We start from the raw sequence: 23,639 nt of genomic DNA, 5'->3' as shown, positions 1-23,639 counted from the left end.
CAAGACCTTTAAGTAAAAAGTGAAGAGCAGATTAAAGCAGGAGGAGGTGAGCAAATCCAGTCCCAGCAAGCTGCCTCCCATCTGCAGAGACAGGAAGGGGCAAGTAGCCAGTGAGGTGTGGGCTCTGCAGAACCCAGCTTCACAGAGCTACGCCCTCCGTCTGCAAGATTCATCTAGAACCTCACAGCTAACTGCTGTGGCACACCAACATCTTCAGCAGGCATGTCCGCATGACACTCTGCAGACTAGGCTCAGACTTCCTCAGTCTCATAAGAAAATATAGAAGAGAGTAGATGTAGATTATGACAGGGCCGAGTGTTCAAATCTTACGGCCTCACAAAGTCCTCGCTGTGTGTCACTGGTCTCCAGCGAGTTCTGTATCTTAAGATTCAACCTAAATGTTGAGATTGTTGAGAGAGGAGACTCCAGCGAGCTCTGTGTCTTAAGATTCAACCTAAATGTTAAGATTGTTGAGAGAGGAGACTCCTACATATTGACCCTTCTTTCTCCACCCCAGTTATGGGATGGATCAAGTCAGCCATTTAACCAGAGCCTCTGCAACCTAGGTCACAAAGAGAACCAAAGCAAACAGAAAGGAGAATAGTATGAGACACTGTGCCTATAGAAAGAGCTTTTCCCAAGAGCCATAAAAGACAAAAATGGAGAAGACATGTTATCAATCTCAGTTTTTCTTAAAGTAAGACAACTTGGAGCCTGAGGAACAAAGAGGGCAAGAGAAGGGCGGGGCATGCTTTCTTCCCACAAACACTGGTATTGGAATGAGACCAGGAAAGGCAGGGACATTCCAGGGCTATGGTAGACAAAGGTGACTCTTTTGTCTCCAAGCACCACATCTCCCTTCCCCACGTCCATCACAGTGAGGTTTTAGCAAATCCTGATTTAAAAAAAAAAAAAAAGATAGTCCTGTGAGAGTAAAGAAGTCCTCAAGGGTCCACAAGCTATCTGAGGTAGCAAGGGAGAGCGAGGGGGCGGCAAAGAGAAAGGGATGAAAAGACAGCATTTCTCCAACACGGAAGGCCTCTACAAGCACTGGGAAGAAGAAACTTACAGACTTGTGGTAGGTAAGCCTCTGGTCTCTGGAAGTAACTGGCAGTGAAGGAACCTCCATCTTCCTTGATGGATGCCATTTGTTCCAAAGTCTTTTAGTGCATTGAGGATCAAGAAACACTCTCAAGTTCAAGTCAGAGGCAGCTCCTTAACATTCCACAGCCCCCCACTGCATCACTATACATCACACAGGTACCCATGCCCCATGGAAAAGGGATCTAGTTCACAGTGTAAGCAAGGCCCCCCAAAGACCCAATACGCCAGTGCCCAATCCCTCTCCCTTCTCCCAACCCAGTTCTACCCAGAGATCTTCCCCAGAAGCTGCAGCTGGAAGGGATTTTGGAGGGAGCCTGCATTACCCCTTCTCAGCTTGGACAATGTTCTTTGTGTTGCCTGAAAGGAAAATCAAAGACATGAATCCTCCACCATTTGCCATCTCTAATCCGGATCCTGGCCAGTATTCAGAAAGGCCATGTGAGGTGAGATACATAGTCAGAGGAGACATGTGACAGGCAGGAACAGCGCTCCCTGACACAATTCTTGATGACCCACAGGTGCAGCACAGTTCTCCCTTATTCCCTAGCCAACAGGCAGAAGCAGCATGGGAGCTGCGTCTCCCTACTGTGTGGATGGTAGGATGGGAAAAACAATCTACTAACACATGATAGCCAAGGAAAAGGTGAAACCACTTTCCATGTGCTCCATAGATAGCCATGAGTTCAAAAGCCAGTGCCAACCCAGCCAACCACAGAGAGATCCCTTGGTGGTGGGGTCAGGGCACAGGCTATACAAGAAGCTGGAACAGAGTCACCCTGAAAATTCCCAATGATTCTTCAAGGTAGGTGAAATTTTCAGGGGGTGGGATACCAATAGCAGAATTAACATATTATTACTATTATCACCTGTATTATATAATGTGTGCTTACCACTTACCACGTCTGTAATGAGTCTAAGAGGTGAAGACTACATTAGCCATATTCTAGATGAAGGAGGTCAACTTTAGAAAAGAGAGCAACTTAGCCAGACATAATCCATCAGACAGACTCTTCAGTATTAGGCTAACCTGCTCTTTAAATTTCTTCCCAGTAAAATGGGTACAGAGGCTACAATAGACATAGCAGAGCTTCCCTGCTCCCCCGCCTGCTCTGCGGTCCACTGACCGATGCCACCCTCTGCTTCAGTGTGACAGAATAAGACAGACCAGGGACAGGGCAAACCGCTAAAGTTTCATCTTCAGGCACAAACTCCCAAACAACAATGGCACTTGGAGAAAAGAAACCAATTTTCACTTGAGAAGCAGCCAAGCTCCAGACCTTCCAAGATACCTGCTGCCCACCTGTGTGAGCTCCTGGCTCAGGACGCAGACACGGCAACACAGCAGACAATGTCTCCTGGAGGCACCAGGATATACTTGCGTAATGCCAGAGGCAAAAATAAAAGCAAGTCTTTAGTAGGACAGGTGGGAAGAGAAGGGCAGACATAATGCATCTGTTTTGAGTGAGCGTTACAGAAAGGACATGAAACATTTCCCAGTACACTTTAAGAACAGCGCTGAGAGTCCTCTGGTTATCAACCTGCCTCCCGGTTTTAGGAAGGATAACTGTGTCTCATGTCAATACCAAGTCTACCTGGCAACCCTCCCCGACCTTTGAAACTTTTGGCGTTGGTGTCTGGGATAGGAATCAGGATGAAGGACGCATAACTCTGTAATAAACCTGACTTGACCTGTCGGTGAGGTGGTTATGACAGACTCCAACCCTGGTCTCCCAAGGCGAAGCTCTGTTCTCCTTCTGGCCAGTCTTGACTTTTCTCCACATAGAGGAATACTGCACACTTCAGGTCCCCTTGTCCCAGGAGATGACCTGATATACTGCTGACAGACAAAGGCTTCCAAACCTATGAGCTTTTCTGGTCTCACATTTCATGTAAATCCCAGTTCTGTGATCCGGTAGTGTTCCTTGCAGCTCAGGATTACCAAAAATTGCCAACATGTACTTTAAAATCCACCCCCATGCCAGTTGACACAAAATTCCCATCCCACCCATTCAACCCAAGAGGTCTTATCTGCCTAGCACCCTGCTCCCTAGAGCCACTAAGAAAAGAGGTAGCAGATTTACAACATAGGAAAACCTTTGGCCAGGAAAGTCAAAATCCAGCTGACCATTTCCTTGCTTTAGTGCCCTAAGAATTGGCCATTAAGACACATAAGACAGCAATTCTTGACATGCCTGGGAGCCTCAGCTAAAGAACTGCTTCCATTAGACTGGCCTGTCAGCATGTATGTGGAGCATTTTCTTGATTGCTACATGTGGGAGAGTGTAGCCTCTGTGGGCGGTGCCATTCCTAGGCAGGTAGGCCTGGCCTTTATAAGAAAGGTCATTGAACATAAGCTTGGGAGCAAGCCAGTAAGCAGTGTCCCGCCACGGTCTCTGCTTCCTGTTCCTGACTCCAGGTTCCTCCCTTGAGCTTTTGACCTGACTTCCCTGAATGATGCATCTGTAAGCCAAATAAACCCTTTCCTCCCCAAAGTTGTTTTTGGTTAATGTGTTTATCATAGTAACAGAAAAGGAAATTAGAGCAACACAGTTCTCCATGACTCCCCCAGATAGTAGGTAGAAAGAAATAGCTTGGAGGCTGCCTCCTGTCATCACGGGTCAAGGGACAGGGAAATCTATTCAAGCACATATAATAGCCAGAGAAAAAGTGAAAGCATTCTCTGTGTACCCCAGAGACAGCCAGCAACTCACAAGCCAGCATCATGCCAGCCCAATCACAAAGGGATCTCTCTCTGGTGGGGGTCAGGGTGCAGACCCAGTGTTCTGCCTCAGGACTCAGGAAACACTTGTATCCAAATGGGGACTCCTTCTTAGAATACACCTAAATAAAAGGGGATCAGGTTAGGCTTTCCAGGTCCCTGACAGAGGGCACAGTAGGTTGTAAGGGGAAATGGAACTCGACAGAGATGGAACATCTGAGCATCAGCAGCATCAGAGGGACCCTGAGTAAGTGGCTGGGCCCCCAGTGACCCACGGAAGAATAGACCCGCATACTGAGATGGGAGCTGGGAAGAGGATAGAGAGGGCAGGGTGGGGGAATAGCAACGGGGACGAACAGGAGGAAAGGACAGAAACTGAGGGGAGAGAAACAAAGCAAGGACAAACGCAGACAAGAAGCATCACAACTTCTCCAAGCAAGACCAGGGGGACACATGCAAAGGCGCAGCATGAAGACAGCCTCTAGAGAGGAGCCACCGCTTGCTTCCCCATGGCCCAGCAGCTCCTGTGCCCCAGGGACTCTTTCAGCAAGCAGGAGGATGAGCAGAGGTTCCTGTTGCCTAGCACCACAAAGGCCTAACTCGGATCATGTCCAGGACTTCATTCTTCTGGGCTGGGGATGCTAGCCAGGCCCGGGAGAGGAACAACCGTCCCTCACTGCTGCCCCTGGATTCTGGGTTTTGCCACAGTGATAATGTGGCTGGGTTCTCTCAGATCTGACATGATGAAGACAGGGTCAGTGGAGTTGTCGGGGGAAGGGGGTCAGGTGCGGGGGTGGGGGTGGGACTGGAAATCACAGATGACAGGAAAGTCTGTCTAATTTCCAGGAACTGGGTAAGAGCTGCCATAGGGCTACCAAACCTCAGGGGCAACAAAGGAACTATGCCAGGGAATAGTGGGGAGGACAGGCATGGGGCACGGAAGCTAATCATTCTCCCCACTCTGTAGCATCCATCCAGGAGGCCCTGGAAGCAGGTGAGCTCCCAAGCGCTATAAGATCCTGCCAACAGGGGTGGCTACGGGCTAACATTTAGGGCCTCTGGGATACTGATTGACAGTTTTATAGCTGCGGGTCATAAAGAAACGTCCCTGCAGTCTCTTTATGGGAGGCCTCTCTGATGACACAATGAGATTTATAGTCCTAAGTTGTGAAGAGCAGCCTGCCATGGCGTGTGTGAGGAGGGAAGCGTGGGGCTTCTTTTTACTTGGAAGCCAAAGCACCAAGACAAAAGCTCCCTCCCTCCCACCCAGGAGCCTGGTGCAGTTTGCCATTTCTACAGCATGGGCAATGGAGCACGTGTAAAAAAACAAGCATCTCTTTAGGTTGCCTTGACAGAGAGGGAGCTCTGAGTGTCCCGAGCATCTTTAAGAGATACCTGTCTCCTTCACTGGGAGCCCCGTCTTTTGGATTCCACCTGGAAGGATGCTAGAGGAGCCAGCCGCAGCAGGGGAGGGCACCGTGCTGGTCTCTTGGGTTTTCAGGGGTTTTTTTGCCAGCTCAATCCCTTCTCCCTGGCATGAGTTCTCCCCAGGCCTTTTCCCAAGAACATGACCCAAGGAGGCCAGCATAGCCTCTACAGGGGCCCTGAAAGCAATGTGGCTCTAAGGACGAGGTCACACTTCAGTCCGGCAACAACCGTGCAAGGGTTGCAAAATGCAAGGAGCATAGGAGTGGTATACTTCCCCGCTTCCGAAGACCTGGAAGGCACCTGACCCTGAGGACCCAGATGGATGTGGAAGAGGGATCTCTATCATTAAGAGCCCCAGGAAGGGGCGGGGGGTGATCCCATGAAAAGCTCCGAGTTTAGGGAGAGGGGTTGGCAGGAGGACACTATCCCTGAGTCTGCTGGAGAAATTGAACAGTGGGGTAGAGAGGATGAGAGGGCCCTGGATCCCTTGATGGACCCAAACAGGTCCCCAAGGGTAGAGATGCAAAGCTGATCGTGGAAATTCCAGGTCCTTTGGGGTTCATGCAGGGTCCTGCAGCTGCCGTGAGGGGTCTATGTGGGCGTTGGCAGCAGGATGGCAAGGGTCTGAGTGAGAACAGCTGCGTCCCGTTCTGGAAAGGTGGGTGTGGGCTTGGAAGTTAAAAGCTACAGCTAGGCAGTGCCCCGGCATGGCCGGCTGGGCAGCTGGAGCAGCAGAGCAGTGCGATGTGGGGAACCCAGAAGCCATGGGAACCCAGGAGCAGCAGCTGCCCAGGTAGGGCAATGAGGGGATGTGTTTCTGGATCCCCTCTTACAGAAGCAATGGCCCTGCTGAAGCCCCATCCACCTGCCCACCCCGCCCCGCCCCGCCGATGAGCTCCCTTACCTATTGAGCTGAGGAGAGGCTTGTCTCGACAACACTGCCCAGATAGCTGAGATAATCAGAAACAAAGCAGTTACCAACACCGGCCAGGTGAACCACCCACGCACACCCAGAGGGGAGGAAGGGGGCACAGCGAGCAGAGACCCACAGGCGAGGCCGGAGAATGGGTGAGGGAGAAGAGAGAGCCAGAGAACCAAAGGCATGATGGAACAGAGACGGTGAGCGGGCTGTACGAGGCACAGACAGGGAATGACGACAGCGACTCCTGCAGACAGAGGCGGGCACCCTAGCTAGCCTCTCAGATCCCCACACAGCCTGCCCACCAGGAGCGCCCACCTTGGCACGGAGGGAGGTAAGCTTGCAGTTTCCAGCGACCAGAATGGTGGGAGGGGGAGGGCTGGGCTCCCTCCTCTTCCAGCTACCTCCCATCCCCCCACCAGCAGGACAGCCTTCTCTACATCAAGAAGAGAGACGGAAGTACTGAACCCAAGAGAAAGAGCGAGAAAGAGAAGGGAGAAAGGATGAGGGTAAAGGCAAGGGAAGAGGGTAGGGTGGGCACAGCAGAGGCATGGCAGACTCTTCAGAGCAAATCGGGTCAACCTCAAGGCCACGGAGAAGGAAAAGAGGAAGACAGACTGCCTTGAAAAGGAACAAAGGCCAGGAGGAAGGGAGGAGGGCAGGTGGACAGATGAAGAGGTACAGACAGGCGTCCAGGCCGACTGGTACCTGGAATACCAGCTGCTACAGTACAGAGTGTGCTCTCTCAGACGGGCAGATCTCGGGAGCTTGTCTGTCTGTCTGTCCCTCTGTAGCTTCCTGTGAGGCACACAGGTGGGTGGGGATATGACTCCCCCCGACACACACACAGGTCTGAGCTTGCTTTCAGCCTCCAGGGGTACCTTCCTGGAGAGACTATGGACGACCTGGAGTTCAGCACTTACTGGGCATGCTAAGGGGCCCCTGAGCAGTGGCCCTGCTTGGTGCAGAGTGAAGAGGAGACTCAGACACGAGATCTGTAGGCAACTGCAGAGAATCACCACTACCCAACACCAAGATCGCAGGGATGTGGTCCGCCTCCACCTCAAGGGCAGCATTCACAGTCATCGCTGCCTGCTCTACCGTTCCCTTTCCCTCCCCCACATTCCTGATACACCGAGAGCCTTCACCGAACTCTGGGCTGGGTGAGGCCACTCATGAAGCTCCTGGCAGGGTACCAGCAGGTAAGCCCATCAGTCCCAAGCGAAGACACTGCCAATGTGTGGCCAGAGCTCCGCTCCCAGGGGTGGTGCAGTGTGTCCCAAACAAAGCCTGTTGTTGGGATGTTGGGGAGGTAGGGGACAGAGTAAGGCCTGGGGAGCTTGACCAGAAGTAGGCCAGAGACAGTGGTTTTACACTCACCCTGAACTAGGTAAGGTTGTTGGGGGCTCTGGCCGGAGTGGCTCCTCCCCCATTCTGCGAGGGGAAGGCGTCTGTCCAAACACATCCAAGTTGTCCCCTGGCGCAGGAGGGGCCGGGCCGGGTGGAGGAGAAGGGTAGCCTGTGGCCAGAGTAGTGAAGCCCATGGTGGGCCTGTAGCTGGGGCTCCCACTGCGGCTGCTCTGTGAAGGAGATCCAGTGGACGGCGTGGACTTGCGAGAGAAGCTGACCGCGGCTGGCGGCTGTAGGGTGATCTCTGACATCTCAGCCTGCTGCAGTAGGCCTGGTCGAGGTCGGGCGCGAGCAGCAAGTTCAGGGGAGCCAGTACGGGAACTGAGGGGGCTTTGGGTCAGAGGTGAGAGCCGGGAGGGCTGTAGCACCACTTGATGTAAACTGGGCTCGGCACGCCGGGCCTGCCGGGGGCTGGGCCGGGGCCGGGGCTGGGGCTCATACCACCGGGTGTCCAGGCCAAATGTGCTGGGGCCACCGTGCCCCCCGGGCTCGGTTGGCTCGGGGTAAGGCAACACCGGTATCCCCATACCTTGGCTGGTATGTCTTAGCTGCCCTTGGCTGACCAGAGGTTGCATAGGTCTGTCCTGCCACTTGGTCGCAGGGGGCGCCGGAATGGGGCCCCTGCCCGGTGACTTGCCTACCCAGCCCTTTGGCGCCTCCAGAGACAGCATGCCTGGATAGGCTGCAGGCACCTGGAGGGGGGTTGGGGGCAGTCCTCGGGGCAGGCAGGCCTTGGGCTGCAAACTCTCGGACACATCACAGGGGTGCAGCTGATGGGGGAACATCATGGCTGGGGTCTCCAGTCCCCCAAAGGGAAATTCTGGCCGGCCCCAGGGCTCAGGGGAGCGCCCTCCTGTAGGTGTCTGAGTCAAGGGCAAAGTGCTGTTGGAAGCATTCTCTCCATTTTCCTCAGGGATGGTGGGGTGGCCGAAAGGCCCCTCGGTGTGCAGGGGTGGGGAAGACATGACTGAGCTCAAGGGGCTGCCCACTTCTGGCATATAGAAGGGTGGAGGCTCCACCTCCCCAGGACTGCTGCTGCTCAGGTACCCATAATACTGGCCGTGGTGGAAGGGCCGAGGGGCAGGGGGCCTCGCTTGGCCAGTAGCCTGAAGTCGTCCTCCCAGTCCACTGGGGCCCTCCAGCCCACGAGGCTGGAACCGAGGGCTGTATGCTGGTGGTGGCAGGTAAGATTCCTGGCTGGAAGACATAGGGGTCAGTTGGGGCTTCAGAGCAGCCACAGATGTGGGCACCAGTGTGTCTTCATTCTCCTCATCCGACTGCCGGAACTCAGGGTACATGTCCGTCTCCTCTGCAAAGGGAAAGCCCTCGATCCGCCGGCCCTTCACCGGGGGCTCCATCTCAGAGGGGCCCATGACAAAGCGGCCATCGGGGCCTCTGCTGATCAGCTCAATGGGCGTGGTGGCCTCAGCCTCGGCCTCAGCCTTGGCCACACTATACTTTCTGCTGCTGATCGCCCTCTTGGTCTTTTTGTACAAGGACAGCTCTTTCTCCCTCGTGGGGCTCAGCATCCTCTTGGCTGCGGGCTGGCCCTGGTCATCAGAGGATTCAGATGGGGCACGGAGTGTGCGGATGCTCTCAGGACTCACCTTGCCAGAGGACAAGCTATAAGTGAAAGGCACAGAAGGTGACAATGGGTGCTGTACACAGCCTACAGCTTCTTCTCAATAACACTGACTCTAAAGGGAACAGGCGTGGATGGGCTGAATATTTTGGTCAGAAACTCTGGCCAACTCTCTCAATTGTCTAGACACGTATCATCCATTTTTGGAATGAACACCCACATTGCCACTTTTCTTCTGGCCAGCCCCTAAATTTGGTACACCCTGCCTATGCACAACTCCAGTTTTGTTCCCTAGTTGTTCAAGAAATGCAAGCTAATATTAACACCGACTCTAGCCAGGCAAAGGACAAAACACTGCAAGGCTAAACAAATAAGTTACCAGCTTGCATCATCTAGACTACACTCCCTCAATCCATGTGGACAACTTAAAATTGACATGCCAATCCATAAACACAAAACATCTTAGGGAAATGGGGCCAACTAAAACTCATAGTTTACCTACCTATGTCCAGCCTCCCCCGTCTACCTACAGACCCCCAACAGCCAGAGATACTCACGGAGACTCAAGACTCTTCCTACAGTGAGTGATGGACAGCGGAGGATCTGGAAAGAAAACAAAAGGAAGAGACCTGAGCCCACAAAACAAAAAACCAAAACTGGTACCCTCTCCCCCAGGACCCACAGAAAGGCCTGGTGTATAGTCACAGAGGGAAAAGCCTTCGCTTGCCTGGTAGCTCTCTGCTCAGCTCAGAGGCCCTCTCTCCCTGTAGCCCTGGCCCATTCTCTTCTCCCCAATACCCTTGCTCTCCTCTTCCCCCTTTCAAATCAAGTCCCACTGGGCATGGAGGCACATGCCTATAATCTAAGTATTTGGGAGGCCGAGGCAAGAGAATCTCGAGTTTGAAGTCAGCCTGGGCTCTCTGTCAAAATAATAACAATAATAATAATAATAACAATAATAATAATAATAAAAGAGGACATGAAGTGGGGATGGAGCTGGGTTGGTGGGTCCTGGAGGGAGCTGGAGATAGGTGTTGGGGGTGGGGGGGGAGATAATAGGTATATGGAATTTTCCAGAAATGAACAAAAATATTTTAAAACTCCATTCGCACCAACAGCTCTGCCTGCAAGCTGCTCCCCGTGCCCCTTTTTCCGGAGGAGAAACACTACGGGTGGTTTGCCTGCCTCCCGCTAGAGAACGTCCGACCTCAGCCAGGCCCGGGCAGAAGGACAAACACCTACCTTTCTTCCGCTTGAGTTTGCGCTTGCGCTGCTTGTTGACAAAGCAGGCGGCCAGAGTGCTGAAGAGGATGGCAGCCGCCAGGAAGCAGATGGTGGCCACTATCCCAGCCAGCACTGGCCGGGCCAGCCCATCGTCGGTCAGGTCCGGCTGTGGGAAGATGTCTGCAAGGAAGGCCAGGGGCACTCATGGGTCTCACGCCCGCCCGAGTTGTCCCCACCTACTCTGACGCTTGATCCCTAGGGACTTTTCCCTACGGCAGACAAGGCTGGGGCCTGACCTCCACCCCGGTTCTAACATGAGCCTCTAAAGAGGTGTAATGAGGGTGGTGCAGCAGTGTGAAGAGAGTTAAGAAAGGGGCAGTCTATGACAGTCAAGCAACTTCCTTGTAGCTTACAGAGAAGAAGAAATGATCCGGGCATCTTCCCTTGTGAGGATAATCCCAATCATCTTCTATAGCTGTCTATCACTGTGAGTGCAGCAAAGTACTACCATGCACGCTATCGGGGATCCCAGAGTAACCCTGCGAGCTACACAGACTCCCCTTCTCTAAGCGAAGACACTGACTGGCAAAGCTTGAGTGACTGGCTCACTCTGCTATTGGTACCCTAGCAGGAGCACAGTTGTTCCGATTTCCAGTCAGGATTTCCTGCCTTCTCCCATGCCATCTATAGAATGAAGATACCTTGGGGATACAACTCTAAATCAGGGAGAGGAACTGTTATGACAGAATATAGGCCCATCCATCTTCTAACTCCTTATAGGACAGGCTGGCAGCTTCCTATAGCAAGGACTAGTGTATCTTGATCATTGAGGCTCCAGAAGCAGACTGGAGCTGTAGAGAGGATGAGAAGGGCTCAGTTCTCCCTCTCACAGTTCAAGAACGAACTTGATATGCAGGATTCACAGGCCAGCTAGTGACAGAGCCAGGACCAGACCCCAGCCCACTGCACTGGACACACAGGCCATGAGATCAGTAAGTGCCACTCTCAAAGAATGCCAAAGGGAAGTCCAAAACATTGTGATACGGCTGGCCAGAGTTCACTTCCACATCAACAATGATAACAGATAAAAAGAATCCATGTCACACGGATGGACCATCATCTTGAAAAAATAGGGGCGTTAACTACGGGGAATGCTGTTGTTGCTGCAGCCTCATTCACCCATATGGGCACGCTTCCTTAACTTTTGGGGGTCAGGCACAAGGCTACTGAGTAAGAACAGTTCACAGAACTGAGCACGCAAAACACTGAAGTCCTCTCCGCTGGCTCTGGCTGGAAGCTATTTTTCTAGGTTCTTCCATCTCTCTGAGTCTCTTCCCTGGAGGGAAGCCAGAACAGAAGCAGCTAAGTTTTGCTGCCTATGGGAGATAACTTGAGTTTACACAGCACCCCAGGGTGCCTAATATAGGAGAGAGAAAAAAAAATCACACTCTCCCCTTCCCCACAGTGCCCTTGGCTCCACATCTCTCCTCCCATCTGCCCATGCCAATGCTTTTGTAACTCTGAGAGGGTCCCTACTAGAGCTCTCTGGCCAAGACCCTTGCCACCTGGCCCCAGAGATCTCAGAACACACTGCTCCCAAGGAAATGGTGCCTGGGCTGGCTTACTAAGCCAGAGCCTCTCCCTCACCAAGGACACCACTTCCCTGGGGAGGGTCTCTGCTGTGTTTCAGGAACTCTGGAATGCAGAGAAGACATGTGGAAATGGGATTGGTGCCAAGAAAAAAAAAAAAGATAAATGGAGAAAATGCTAGGGAGTTGGCTTTATTTAGTCTGAGAGAAAAAAAAAAAAAACACAACTCTAGGGAGAGGAAGCAAGGAAGGAAAACAACACCAAACAACAATTTTCCAAATAAAACCCACATAATTATAAGGAAGCCTATAATAGGCATGCAGCAAACACGTGTTGACCTGCGGGATCTCCCCTCTAATTCAGGGGGCCCGCCCCATTACACAGCAGTGCTCGAGAGCAAACAGTGTATAGCAAGCAGCACCCACCGACAAGATGCAATGGGTTTCCCTCCTCGGCTATCTTACGGAAGGTATCAGAAGCCCAGCTCCATGGTGGGATAAAACAATGTGTCATGGAATCACAGATCGGATGGACTTCATAAATGCGAGGACTCACGAGGTTTCAACTAGACTCCTGCTTAAGTCTCTAACCCAGCCTGTCCTCCCAGATGAGCTATTCCACAAAAGGACGCTCATGTGGCTCTAAGGCTTATGCCCTGGCTGTTGTTAGACAACTGGGGGACCCAAAGTACCTGTGCTGGAGACACCGGCGATGTTGCTGGGCTCGCTGATCAGATCCTGCATGACAGCCAAAACCCGGAACTCATACCATGTATCCTACAATCCAGGGACAATACCCAGTCAACTGCAGGGCTTAGGAAAACAGTCACTGACCCTGTGCATGACTTCCATAGAACAGGCTGCCCAGAGCACTGGTCCCAAGAAGTGTTTAATGGTGACTGCTTGCATTGGCCAATGTTATAGTGTACATATTCCCACCATTCAAGCTATGGACTTCAAGCTATGCCCATGAGTCCACTGAAAGACTGCAGAGAAAGATACACAATGTTCTCTCAAAAAGCATCATGAATCAATTCCAGCAGCCATAGAGAGCATCGAGGAAAGGGGAAATGGAAGGATATGTGAGATCTCTTCTATCTATGAAGCAAGTTGCTTTCTCTCTCAAGAAAAAGATGTTCCTGCTTAAAAGATGTCCACCAAAATAAAGAGGGAATGTGTTTCCTCCCAGGACTCTGAATTATTAAAAGAAGAGCCCTTCTCTTGGCCAGCCTAGAAGACAACCTTTACAGGGCCTCTTTAGTCCACTCTAGCTGGAACCCAGGAAACTGAGGTCTGGGGTCTGATGATCCCTACTGGCCTCACCCTGCTTTACCCTAGTTAGTGTCTGTATTTGAGGAAAACCATCTGTGTAGCATTGGTCCCCAATGCCACTAAGATAGCTCTAGTCTGGGGACCAATCCAACCCTTGGTAGCAAACTAGGGAGAGTCTAAGACCACAGATAAAGAGGGCCAGTGCTGGGCTTGACCTGATGCTCTGGAGGTGGGTCACTCAATGCTCAGTGGCTTTGCAAATAGTCATGACCACTCCAGAAACTGAGAATAAGAGGCATGAAAATTAAAGTCCCCACCTGTGACAGATCCTTGGCAAAAAAGTCTCCATCGGTGCCTGGAATGGCATCATCCAGCATCTCCCAGCGCTCCCCAACTCGGAACTCCATGATGTATCGGTCAATGGGGAAGCTGTGGTTGGCAGGAGGGAGCCAGGACAGGAGCACACCCTGCTGGGTCCGGTTGGCTGTGAGGCACCTTGGTGGGGTCACCAGCACCAGAGGTTCTGGAGTTGTAACAGGGAATGCTGTCACAGGAAAAGGAAGAAGAGAGATGGTGACCACAAACCCCCAACCCAGTGTGGGAGGCAGAGCCTACCAAAGGACAAATTTGTCTCAGAGAGATGAGAGGGTGTCACCTACAGTAGCCCTCCTGTTTCTAGGAAAGGTAAGTCAGGGCTGCTGACCCAGAGCTCTGTGACTCTTTTCAGAACAGGACAACTGCAAGATGACCAAAAGCCTCCTCAAAAGGGAAGAAGCAGCGGGCACCATAGAGAAGAGAGAAAAATCCAGTGCTGAGCACAGCCACGTGCCACATAACATCGACATCAGCACCATCCCTGTCGGTGGCCCCATGAAATCACAAAGCTGAAAAATTCCTATCAGCTAGCAGGAGAGTAGTACTATAACAGAGAACAACAGATTCCTCACACATGTGAGGTACCTTGGTGTGAATCTACGGCACTGAGGGTAACATAGCATGCAGCTGTGTACAGTGCAGAACATGTGGCAAGGGTAGCACCCAACCATGCTCCAGGTTACGTTTTCACTATGCTCTGTTTTTCATGGCTAGCGTGTACTCCAACAACAGAAAAGGTTTCCAATGAAAACAGCCCACGCTGTTCTCCCTGCGTCAGCTCCACTGATCCAAAGTTCCCTGTCTTTCTTGGTTGCATTGTTTTCTCAGGTGCCGAACCATCTACACAATGACCTCGCTGCTTAATGACAGGTTCCTCAGATGTGATTTCCTCCGATGCTTTCCCCACTATTAAGCGGTACATGATTGTATCTTCTGTTCCCATCCCAGGAACTGGTAAGTTCTGCTCACGACACATGAGTCATTCTTTTGATTCCATTTGGAGCCTTTGAGCTCAAAACGAGGCCCAGGATAGACTTGGTGGTGCACACCTTTAATCTCAACACTTGGGAGGCAAAGACAGGCGGATCTCTGTGAGTTGGTACAAAGTGAGTTCCAGGCCAGGTAGGGCTACACAGTGAGACCCTATTCAAAAACAAACAAACAAACAAACAAACAAACAAACAAAAAATGAGGTCCAGCAGAGGAACTTCAGAGTTTGGAGTGAGCATTTTACACCTGCCATCCACAGGGCAGAAAGGGGGCTGGAGTCATGACCTCTAGTCCATGTGAAAAGAGTCTGCTTGCCAAGGCCTGTTCTTGGAACCCCAGAAGACACACCACTGCAGTCAGAGAGTGCAGAAGGACCCCTGTTCCCTTGTAGAATGGCCGAACATTTATACATATCATTGAACCCCTCCATTCCATCTGAGGGTTCAAAAGGAAAATAGCCAAACTGCCATGATATGGGACCAGGCAAACCCTTCAGAATGTCAAGTCCTTACTGGGAAATCAAAAGAAACCATTACAGAGAACACTTACTAAGGTACTGGCACATTCAGCCCTAATGTTAGTTCTGTGACCATCTTTGTCCAGATCTGCTAAGAATTAGCCCCCATACACCCAGCCCAGGGCCTCACCTAAAGTGTTCACAGTGACCACCTCACTGAAGGCGCTGGTTCCCAGCCTGTTCTGGGCCAAGACACTGAACTGGTATGCAGTCTCAGGCTCCAGGCTGTCTACCAGCAACCAGCTGGGCCCCGGTGGTACTGACAAGGACAGCCAGTCGTGGGGCCCAAACTGAGCCCGCTTCATCCTGGCCAAGAGAGAGAGAGAGAGGATGGGGGAGAAGGGGTGGGGTGGGTCACACTGGAGAGAAGAGCATGCACACAGGGTCCCCAAGGAAAAGGCAGTGAAAGGTCAAGCATTCTCAGGTTCAAGGGCAGGAAGAGGGATAACCAAGGTGGGGTTACCTGCCTGGCTCTGGCTATGCCAACTTTCATGGCACCAGGGCATACCCCACTGTGGTACCTCCCCAGTGAAAAGAGGTCCTCGGGTGTAAGTCATGCTGAAGGTACTGGCCAGATTACCAGTTGCTCTGTGAGAGAATCCCACTGGAAGCGCTGCTTTATAAACGGGCTCTGCTTGATAGAATAGGGACACTGGATTTGAGAATGAGCAGCTAGGCAATGACGTGGCTAGAAAAGGGACCTAGATAACCTTGACTGTCTACCCTACCAGGGAGAGACAAAAGTGTGGCCCAATGTCATCCAGGATGCTGAGCTCAGTCCAGTCCAACTTGGGTCATCTGAGGATATCCAAGGCATGTAACAAAAATGATCAGCGTTTGCTTCGTAGCAGGACCAGGACTCCTAAGGCCTTGAAGGCTAGAAATCACAATCAAGGGGAAAGTTACAGTGATGGAGAGTAAAGAGACCAGGGGTGAGGCTTTCCACTCTAAAGCCGCCCTCCTCAACTCCCAATAGGCAAGGAAGCCACTTGCTACGGATGCAGTCCCAGATGACACCACAGGAGGGAGACATTGTCCTGGGTAACTGACACCCACAGGTTCCTCTCTAGGTTTTAAGACTCACTATCACTACCAGGTATGCCCAATAATGTGAGCTGAGGCAAAAGAAAGCATGGATGAAAAGGGGGGAGGGGGACAGCAGGAGCCAATGACCATATCAGTACAATGAGCCAGGGCCTGTCAGAAAGAAGGGAAAACCTCCTCTACCTTGGCAACTGACCTTCCCAACCAAAGCAAGTGAACAGAGTGTGATAAAAGTGATACAGATGGGCAGCAGTATAGAGCAGCACCACAGGCAACAAGGGAGCCCTTCTCTGCACCCAAATGTCTGTCCATCCCAGTAGTCAGCTCTGCCATACCAGATGCCACCCTTCCCCAACTCCGAGGGACACAGACAGTCCAGGTACAGTTCATCCACAGGGCTCTCAAAACTCCCAAGGTACGCGTTCAGTCTGAGAACTGCTGGGGAAACGGAAGGGCCCCTCAACCTCATGCTGTTGAAGGCTCTCTCAGGTTTACATCTGCTTCTTCCTCCTCCCCAGATTCAGGCTGAACCAGGCTGAAGGAGAAGGAAGTCAATGGGCCGCCTTCCCCACTTGAGGAGGTTGTCCGTGAAGCTGGAGGCTGTAGCTCCCAGCTCAGGATGGGAATGTTAGGACGGGAAGCCCTGGGGATATGGGGAGGAAGGGAATGCCATTCGGCTTCTCTTCACACCATCCCGTGCCTTGGGTCCTCATCCTGGTCCATGCATTTGTGAGACCTATCCACCCCGAGGTCTGGGCAAGGATCTTAAGTCCCTGATCTGGTTAATAACAGACATGAAAATGACATGCACAAAGTCCTAGGGAGAGAATACAGACAGTGGAGGCAAGGGCAGGGACGGGAGCAGGAGACCTGTTCTCCTAACTGGTACCTAGGACCTCTGGGCAAGGAACAGAATAAAAACTAGACCCTACACTTCACATGCTATTTTATAACACCATCAGGATCAGGAACCTAGAGAAAGACTGAGGGGGCACTGAGAGAGCCCAAGAGAGAGCAGAGGGGGGGACAATTTATGCCCAAATCAGCATTCTAGACTCCAGGGTGGTAATGCAAGGATGCACGGAGTCCCTTATAGACATCCCTAGCATCCTTGAGAACTCAATCACTGCCTGGCCCACTTTGCTGTCTGCAGACCTGGCAAGTACAGATCCTAGCCTCCTTGGGCCCACCACCCACCCCAGGATGGGATGGGATGGCATGGGGTGGAATGGGATGGGACGGGGCAGACTGGATGCCCTAAGTGGGGCAAAGGAGGGAGAAGCAGAGAGCAAAGCATGCGGGGCTGACTCACAGAGGTCCGTACCAAACTGAGAATGTCTGCTCATAGCCTCCATCATAGCCTGGCTCCCAGGACACATTGGCAGTTGTCATGGAGACCTGGACCCGGACACTGCCTGGGGCGTGAGGACTGGTGCCTGGAGACCAAGGAAGACAGCTCAGACCCAAAGAAGCCGAGCCCACATGCTAGGTCCCCATCATCTTCAGGGGAGGACAGAGCACGTAGTACCAAGATGTGTCATAGGAAGTGGCGGCAGCAGCGAGGGCAGGATCCCAAGCCCACCCTGGCTCTGCTGGAGTCAGGAGGATAAAGCCCACCTGCTACATAGGCCAGCATCACCAGCAAGGACACAGGCCAGAGGGAAAACAGAACCCTCTTCATCCTGACCAAATTCCCATGCATCATGTGAGCTAAAAAAAGCATTCCCTTGACACCCTGGGAAAAACCAAAAGTCACATCCCCTAAATCTCTAGCTACAAGAGACAGCCACATTCCACACAGCAGACAACAGGGAGCCAGGTCTAAGGCCATGCCAGCACCTACTGCAGATGAAGGATGTGACTCTGAGCAGGAGCTCCCCTGCTAGGCTGTGAACGACAAGATGCAGACCACTTTATTCACAGCCTAAACTGGCAAGAAAATACTGGGTTGGCTTAGGGTACCACTGTGGCTGTCAAGCCCCAAAGAGACAGGCTACACTACACTCCGGCTGACATGTCCTGAGTCATCGGAACAAGGGGTATTAGTCGCTTCCTCATGCCCCAGGCTACGGACACCAGCACTACCCTCAGGCAGCTCAGTGCCTGCCTGGCCAAGGTGCCACATCTGATTCTCACTCTTCCTACTCCAGTCTCCACGTGCCTGTCCTCCCCAAGATGGGACAAACATGGACACTGAGCCTCCCTGCCGGAGTCCCCTGAGGTCAAGGGTTTCAGGGTGTAGCCCTTGGTCTAACTTAGGAAAGACACCTGCCGAGTGAGAAAAGTGCCCCCAGCTGGCCTGTGCAAGCACGTACCAATGACAGTGAGGTGGGTGCTGGCAGTGATGCTTGTGACCACATTGGTGGCAACACATTCCCACTCCCCGTGGTCCTCCTTACTCAGGGCACGAAACTGGAGACTCCCGCTGGGCAGGGCGTTGTGCTTGCTTCTGCTGGGCTTCCCTACCTTAGCCAAACAAGGAGCAGGGAAGAAGGATGGGGGCAGGGATTCAGGTTAAGGGATGTTGTGCTCACAACTCAGGAGTCTCAGCGATCCCTGAGCCCGTTGCCAACACCCCACCACTGACCACCAATGTGGCCTCCCCCCCCTAACATCTGGCCTGTCCCCACAGGTCCAAACAGAACCACCACTGGATCCTCCCTGCCTCCCCCTACGGCGCAAGAGCTCCAAAGCCCAGGTACCTTCCTCCAGGTGATGACAGGGAAGGGGTCCCCTGCCGCGGCACAGGGGATGAGCAGCTCCCGGCCGGCCTCCTGCCTGTACTCCCAGCCTGGTAGCACCGTGAAATACGGGGGGTCCTAATGGACACACAGAGACAGGTGTGAAAGGTTGGCCACAGGAAGACTGCCCACCACGGGGGGGGGGGGGGGGGGGGGGGGCATGCACAGTCCTCGAGACGCACCTTCAGGACAAGCCGTGCGGGGGCAGACTGGCCCATGGTCCCCAAAGTGTTGTAAGGCACACACGTGTAAGTGCCAAGAGCCTCCTCCGTGGCCTCCTCAATGCGAATAGAGCCATCGTCCATCAAGGTCCAACCCAAGTTCTGCCAGACACAGATAAGAGAGCAGAGAGCCAGGGTCAGGACACAGGCACTACACCCCAGCCACTTCCAGGCAGGGTCTGAGCTGGGCTAGACCAAGTACAGGCTGGCACTGGCATCCCCTGTGGGCCTGGAACACAGCCAAACTCCTGACCGATCACTGCTTTTTGTTTGCCTAGGCTTTTTAGGAGGATTGGGGCTGGCAGAGCACCAGAGCCCAGAGGCAGCACCTTTACTGTCAGAAGGATGCTCCTCGTTCTGAGTCCCAGCACTGCATCTCACTCATACCTTCTCTACCTGCAGTGGCCGGCCATCCTTATTCCACTTCACCACAGTAGCAGGTGGCTCTGCATCCACAGGACAACGGATATAGCCATGGATTCCCACGGGCACATAAATTACAGGGGGCATGTTGAGGACACGGGCTGGGTCTGTGAGAGGGGTGGTGTAGAAAAACATGAGAAGCCACGTGAGCACTCAGAGCAGAAGATAAGTGAGCACACACTCCCCATTCCTTTGCAAAAGAACCTTTACATCTACTACTTCAGATTCTCAATGTTCACCACAGTGCTAGGAGCCTGGGCCACCAACAATCCCGCTCTCCAGCACTTACAGCCTAGGGACCACACACAGCAGGCTGGGGCAGGCTGCACACTTCTTTCACCTGCCCAACTTGCTATGCTTTTAAGAACCTTAGGATGTGCAAGAATGCATGGAGGCATCCAAAGGCACATTTCAAACGGCCCTACTCTTCAGAACTCGGAAATGGCTCTCACCGCAGACATTACTCCAGCCCTGCCAAGCCAACAATGACCATGCACTTCTCCAACTACTTTGCATCCTGAAGTTTCTCAGGAGTAAGCAGTTAATTACTTCACATCCTAAACCAAAAGAGCAATGTCAGGTCTATGTACAATGCTGTCCCAAGCATAAGGATTGATACTCCTTCCGCTGGATGTCTGGCCTCCCTTGGCCACAGTATCCCACTTGACTCTGCGGTTAAAGGTAAAATCCACCACGGCCCCAGGATAGAGAACAAGAGGCCCAGTAGCCCTTGTGCTGAAAGTTAAGTCACATTTTCTCATTTCTCCCCAGGACCCCTAGGGCTACAGAGGAGAAAGATCCGGAGCTAGGAAGGCTGTGATAAATGAGCTGGTACCTTTAAAGCATTCTGAGCTCTTCAGAGAACAGCCTTACATAAATACCAGGCCGGGTTATATATTTAGATGTAGCTTCCTACTTTTGTATGATAGTCTTTTTTTTTTTTTTAATTCCTCCAAGGTTTTCAAAGGGTTTATGAATGGGAAATACTCTGAGCACCGCTCTTTAGCAGAAATAAAGATCCTTGTCTCACCCACCTATAAATCTCAACTCCCTGGATTCTCTTTGAAGGGAGGAAGGAGGTAAAAAGGGACAAGTGGGAGTGGTTGGTAATGCTGGTGCTGAGGAGAGCCAGGGAAACCAACACGCCTCTGCAAGAGAATAGTGGCCCACAGCTCCCAGGATGGAGCCGTCATCTTGGCTGGCTTGGCATCCTTCTGAAGGCTGATCCCTGTTGGCTTGCTCACGCCTGCAACACTACCTACCACCTTCGGGCTCCTGTGGCACTGCCCACATCCAGCCCAGAGGGAGAGACATACCCGCCAGGTGAAGCAGCCCCTTCCTGGAGTCCCCAGGATTGCAGGAGCACACCCCGTCTCCTGCTTTTCCCATTACAGGTCGAGAGGGACACACCCAGTGTCCTGGGCTTCCCGACTCATAAAAGTCTGGAACTTGCACCACAGCATGCTACAAATCCTCACGAATCGTCAGCAGTGCCAGAGAACTGAGACCTCTGCTTCCACCAGCAAAGTCACCCCACAGAAATGAGAAAACACGTAGCACAAGGAGTGAGGTGGGACATCGCAGGCCCAATGGAGCTTCACCACTGTGACCTTGCCTGTCCAACAGCAGAGCCATGCAAACACTCGGACCTGTGCGGCCATCAATTGTTCCTCTAGTTGTCCTCAGCACAGAGGCTGACTTAGACCACCATGTTACATCGTTCCTCCCTGCCACTCCATGTCCTCGGGTGTCCATACCTCTCCCACACCAGCATTCCAATAATGGGAGTCTGTCACCTATAGCAACAACCTGCGGCCTTGGTTGCCTGAGTGACAGGGCCATCCATGAGTCAAAAGGAAGACATTGATCTTCATTACCCATCTTCCCATCTCACTTTGTCACAATGTCCAGCTTGTCACAGGGTAGGAAGCAACCCAAGGTGCCCAAGTATTAATGCTAGGTGGGATCTAGGGCTCACACAGAAGCCCTCTACGGGTCCTGGTGGAACAGCAGTTCATGAATTCGAGTCTTACAGACTCTGAGGAGAGGGACTGGGGAGCCAAAGGGAGCCAGGTATGGAAGCAGACCAAGTCACCCAGAAAGGTCCTGCTCCACTCAGTACACAATGTCCACGTGTGGAAAGATAGAGGACAACTGGCAGAGAACCTAACCCCTCTCCCTCAGACACCTAGGAAAATGTGCCCAGCAACAACCAATTCAAGGCCCAGATATAAACCGGTATAATAACACAAGGATCACCATTCTGAATGACAAATGTCCAAAGTGAAGGTCTGTTTATCCTTGAACATGACCTAAACTTGAACCAATGAATTGGCTGACACCCAGTGATGACCAGCCCACAGAAGACATCTGCCACTATCAGTTCATTCTATTGGCCAGACTGGTCATGGCGTCCTCTAGAGGAGGACTATTCCTCCCTCAGGTGTTCCTCTAGTCCTCAGAAACATGCTGGGTCTTCAATTTCCAATCTAGCTAGTGCAGCTTGCACCTACTAGAATGCCCAGAACCCTCTCCCTCACCCCTACTCACACTGCACAGTCAGGTATGCTGAGGCAGAGGGGGAGCGCCCCAGGCTGTTGCTGGGGACACAGGTATACTTTCCAGCATCCTCTGGCTTCACTCGGAAGATGATCAGTGTCCCATCAATCAGGATCCGCACCCTTAGCTTCAGGTCACTGCAAAAGAGTGACAAGCAAGCAAGGAGAAGAGGGATGTTGGCAGAGATACAAGCAAGGTAGCAATGAGTCCCTTCACCTCCCCTAGAGCAGCAAGGAGACTTTGGGTTCCCAGGCACTGTCAGGGTCCCTCTCTCAAGGTAGGGGCCTGTGGGGACCCATGTGAGAGGGTTGGAGCAGGGTGCTGCTCACTTCTGGAAGTAGACGTTCTCATCCTGCCAGTACCAGGTGTAGGTGAGGTTGCCGGGATACGCCTCTGCCCTGCAGGTAAGCAGAGCATCCTGGGAGATGTTGACGGTGATGTTCTCAGGAGGGGAAACAATGAAGGGAGGCCCTGGGGAGAACAGGGAATAAACATCACCTCTCCTGATTGGGAGGGCTACCATGCCAAGCCTCCCAGGAAGCTCTGGGATGCTCAAGATGGGGTGTCTCAGTAGCAGAGCCCAGGCAGTCATCAGGGAGATGCTCCCAGCTGCTGTGAGGCTCGGGCACCCTACTGTACCACATCTGCAATGGCTCCATGATTTCCAGACCAGCCATTTATAACCTCCATACAACTTTCCTGCCCAACTCTCTCCAACAGAGCTCAGGTTAGAAGGTACAAGGCCTGATCTTGTCTCTGAAGTAGACAGACTCTTATACTGTTCCCTAGTCGGAGGTTCTGGCCACTCAGGAGAGGAGTCTGGGGAGCAAAGAGGCAAAGCACAGCCAGCCTTGGGACTGGCAAGCCAGACCTCAGCAGAGCTAGGCTTCGGCCCTCCCTGAGGAGGTATGCCGCTTCCCACCCTCCGCCTCAGCTCCCGCTCAGCCCTCAGAGGCCAAAGGAGAGAACGTCACCACGGTTGCCCTGCCAACTAGACATAAGCACCTTAACTCCCACCATTACTCCGGCATGCAGAGACCCCTACCTGACACCCATCCCATCCTGGGCAGTGGATGCTCAGCCCCTTTCAGGGCACTCTGGGACCAGACAGTCAGGCCAACATCTCGCAGCTCACTACAGAACCCCGCTTTACTCAAAGTCCCTGACGTTATTTAAATGTCAGGGGCTTGGATCATTGTCCTGTCCTTATATATTGATGCCGCCCCTAATGGATAGATGACCGTAAGGTGTTTCCTCCCTGACGAAGGGGGAGACAATGGCCCGAATGCCCTCTCAACAGGGAATCAGAAACGGCTCAGCACACTCCCTGTCCTCCTGCCACGCCATTCCTCAGTTGACCAGGGTGGGAGATGGGGTAAGTGATATCTGTGAGACAGGCCCCACCCAGCTCCCCTAGCGCCCCCAGTTGGGCAGACTACGCCCTGAGAAAATGTTCTCCAGGGGTCAGCAGGCCGCGAAGCCTCCCGCAGAGTTCCAGAGATAAAAGAGGCTAAAAGAGTCT

At 52.6% G+C, this 23,639-nt stretch overlaps 1 protein-coding gene across 3 annotated transcripts in view; it reads right to left on the bottom strand.

The window, feature by feature from the left end:
- The window catches only part of Igsf9b (immunoglobulin superfamily member 9B), a 46,213-nt gene that overhangs the window by 5,284 nt on the left and 17,290 nt on the right, over positions 1-23,639 (bottom strand). Inside the window, exons 6-18 of one of the 3 annotated variants that reach the window (XM_059267546.1) lie at positions 22,447-22,588; positions 22,109-22,254; positions 19,523-19,665; positions 19,097-19,237; positions 18,876-18,992; positions 18,489-18,639; positions 17,486-17,609; positions 15,260-15,435; positions 13,565-13,791; positions 12,668-12,752; positions 10,405-10,566; positions 9,720-9,765; positions 7,551-9,203 (exon numbers count right to left, since the gene is read on the bottom strand). In XM_059267546.1, coding sequence (XP_059123529.1) covers positions 7,551-9,203; positions 9,720-9,765; positions 10,405-10,566; positions 12,668-12,752; positions 13,565-13,791; positions 15,260-15,435; positions 17,486-17,609; positions 18,489-18,639; positions 18,876-18,992; positions 19,097-19,237; positions 19,523-19,665; positions 22,109-22,254; positions 22,447-22,588 — 3,313 coding nt within the window. Of the gene's footprint in view, positions 1-7,550; positions 9,204-9,719; positions 9,766-10,404; positions 10,567-12,667; positions 12,753-13,564; positions 13,792-15,259; positions 15,436-17,485; positions 17,610-18,488; positions 18,640-18,875; positions 18,993-19,096; positions 19,238-19,522; positions 19,666-22,108; positions 22,255-22,446; positions 22,589-23,639 lie in introns of those variants that run through there. The other 2 variants (XM_059267547.1, XM_059267548.1) reach the window with 2 other exon arrangements.

This window comes from Peromyscus eremicus, chromosome 7 (assembly GCF_949786415.1).
Source record: "Peromyscus eremicus chromosome 7, PerEre_H2_v1, whole genome shotgun sequence".
In the NCBI taxonomy this organism is placed as follows: Eukaryota; Metazoa; Chordata; class Mammalia; order Rodentia; family Cricetidae; genus Peromyscus; species Peromyscus eremicus.
Note: the sequence above shows the minus strand (reverse complement) of the source record. Positions and strands in the feature narration are given on the sequence as shown.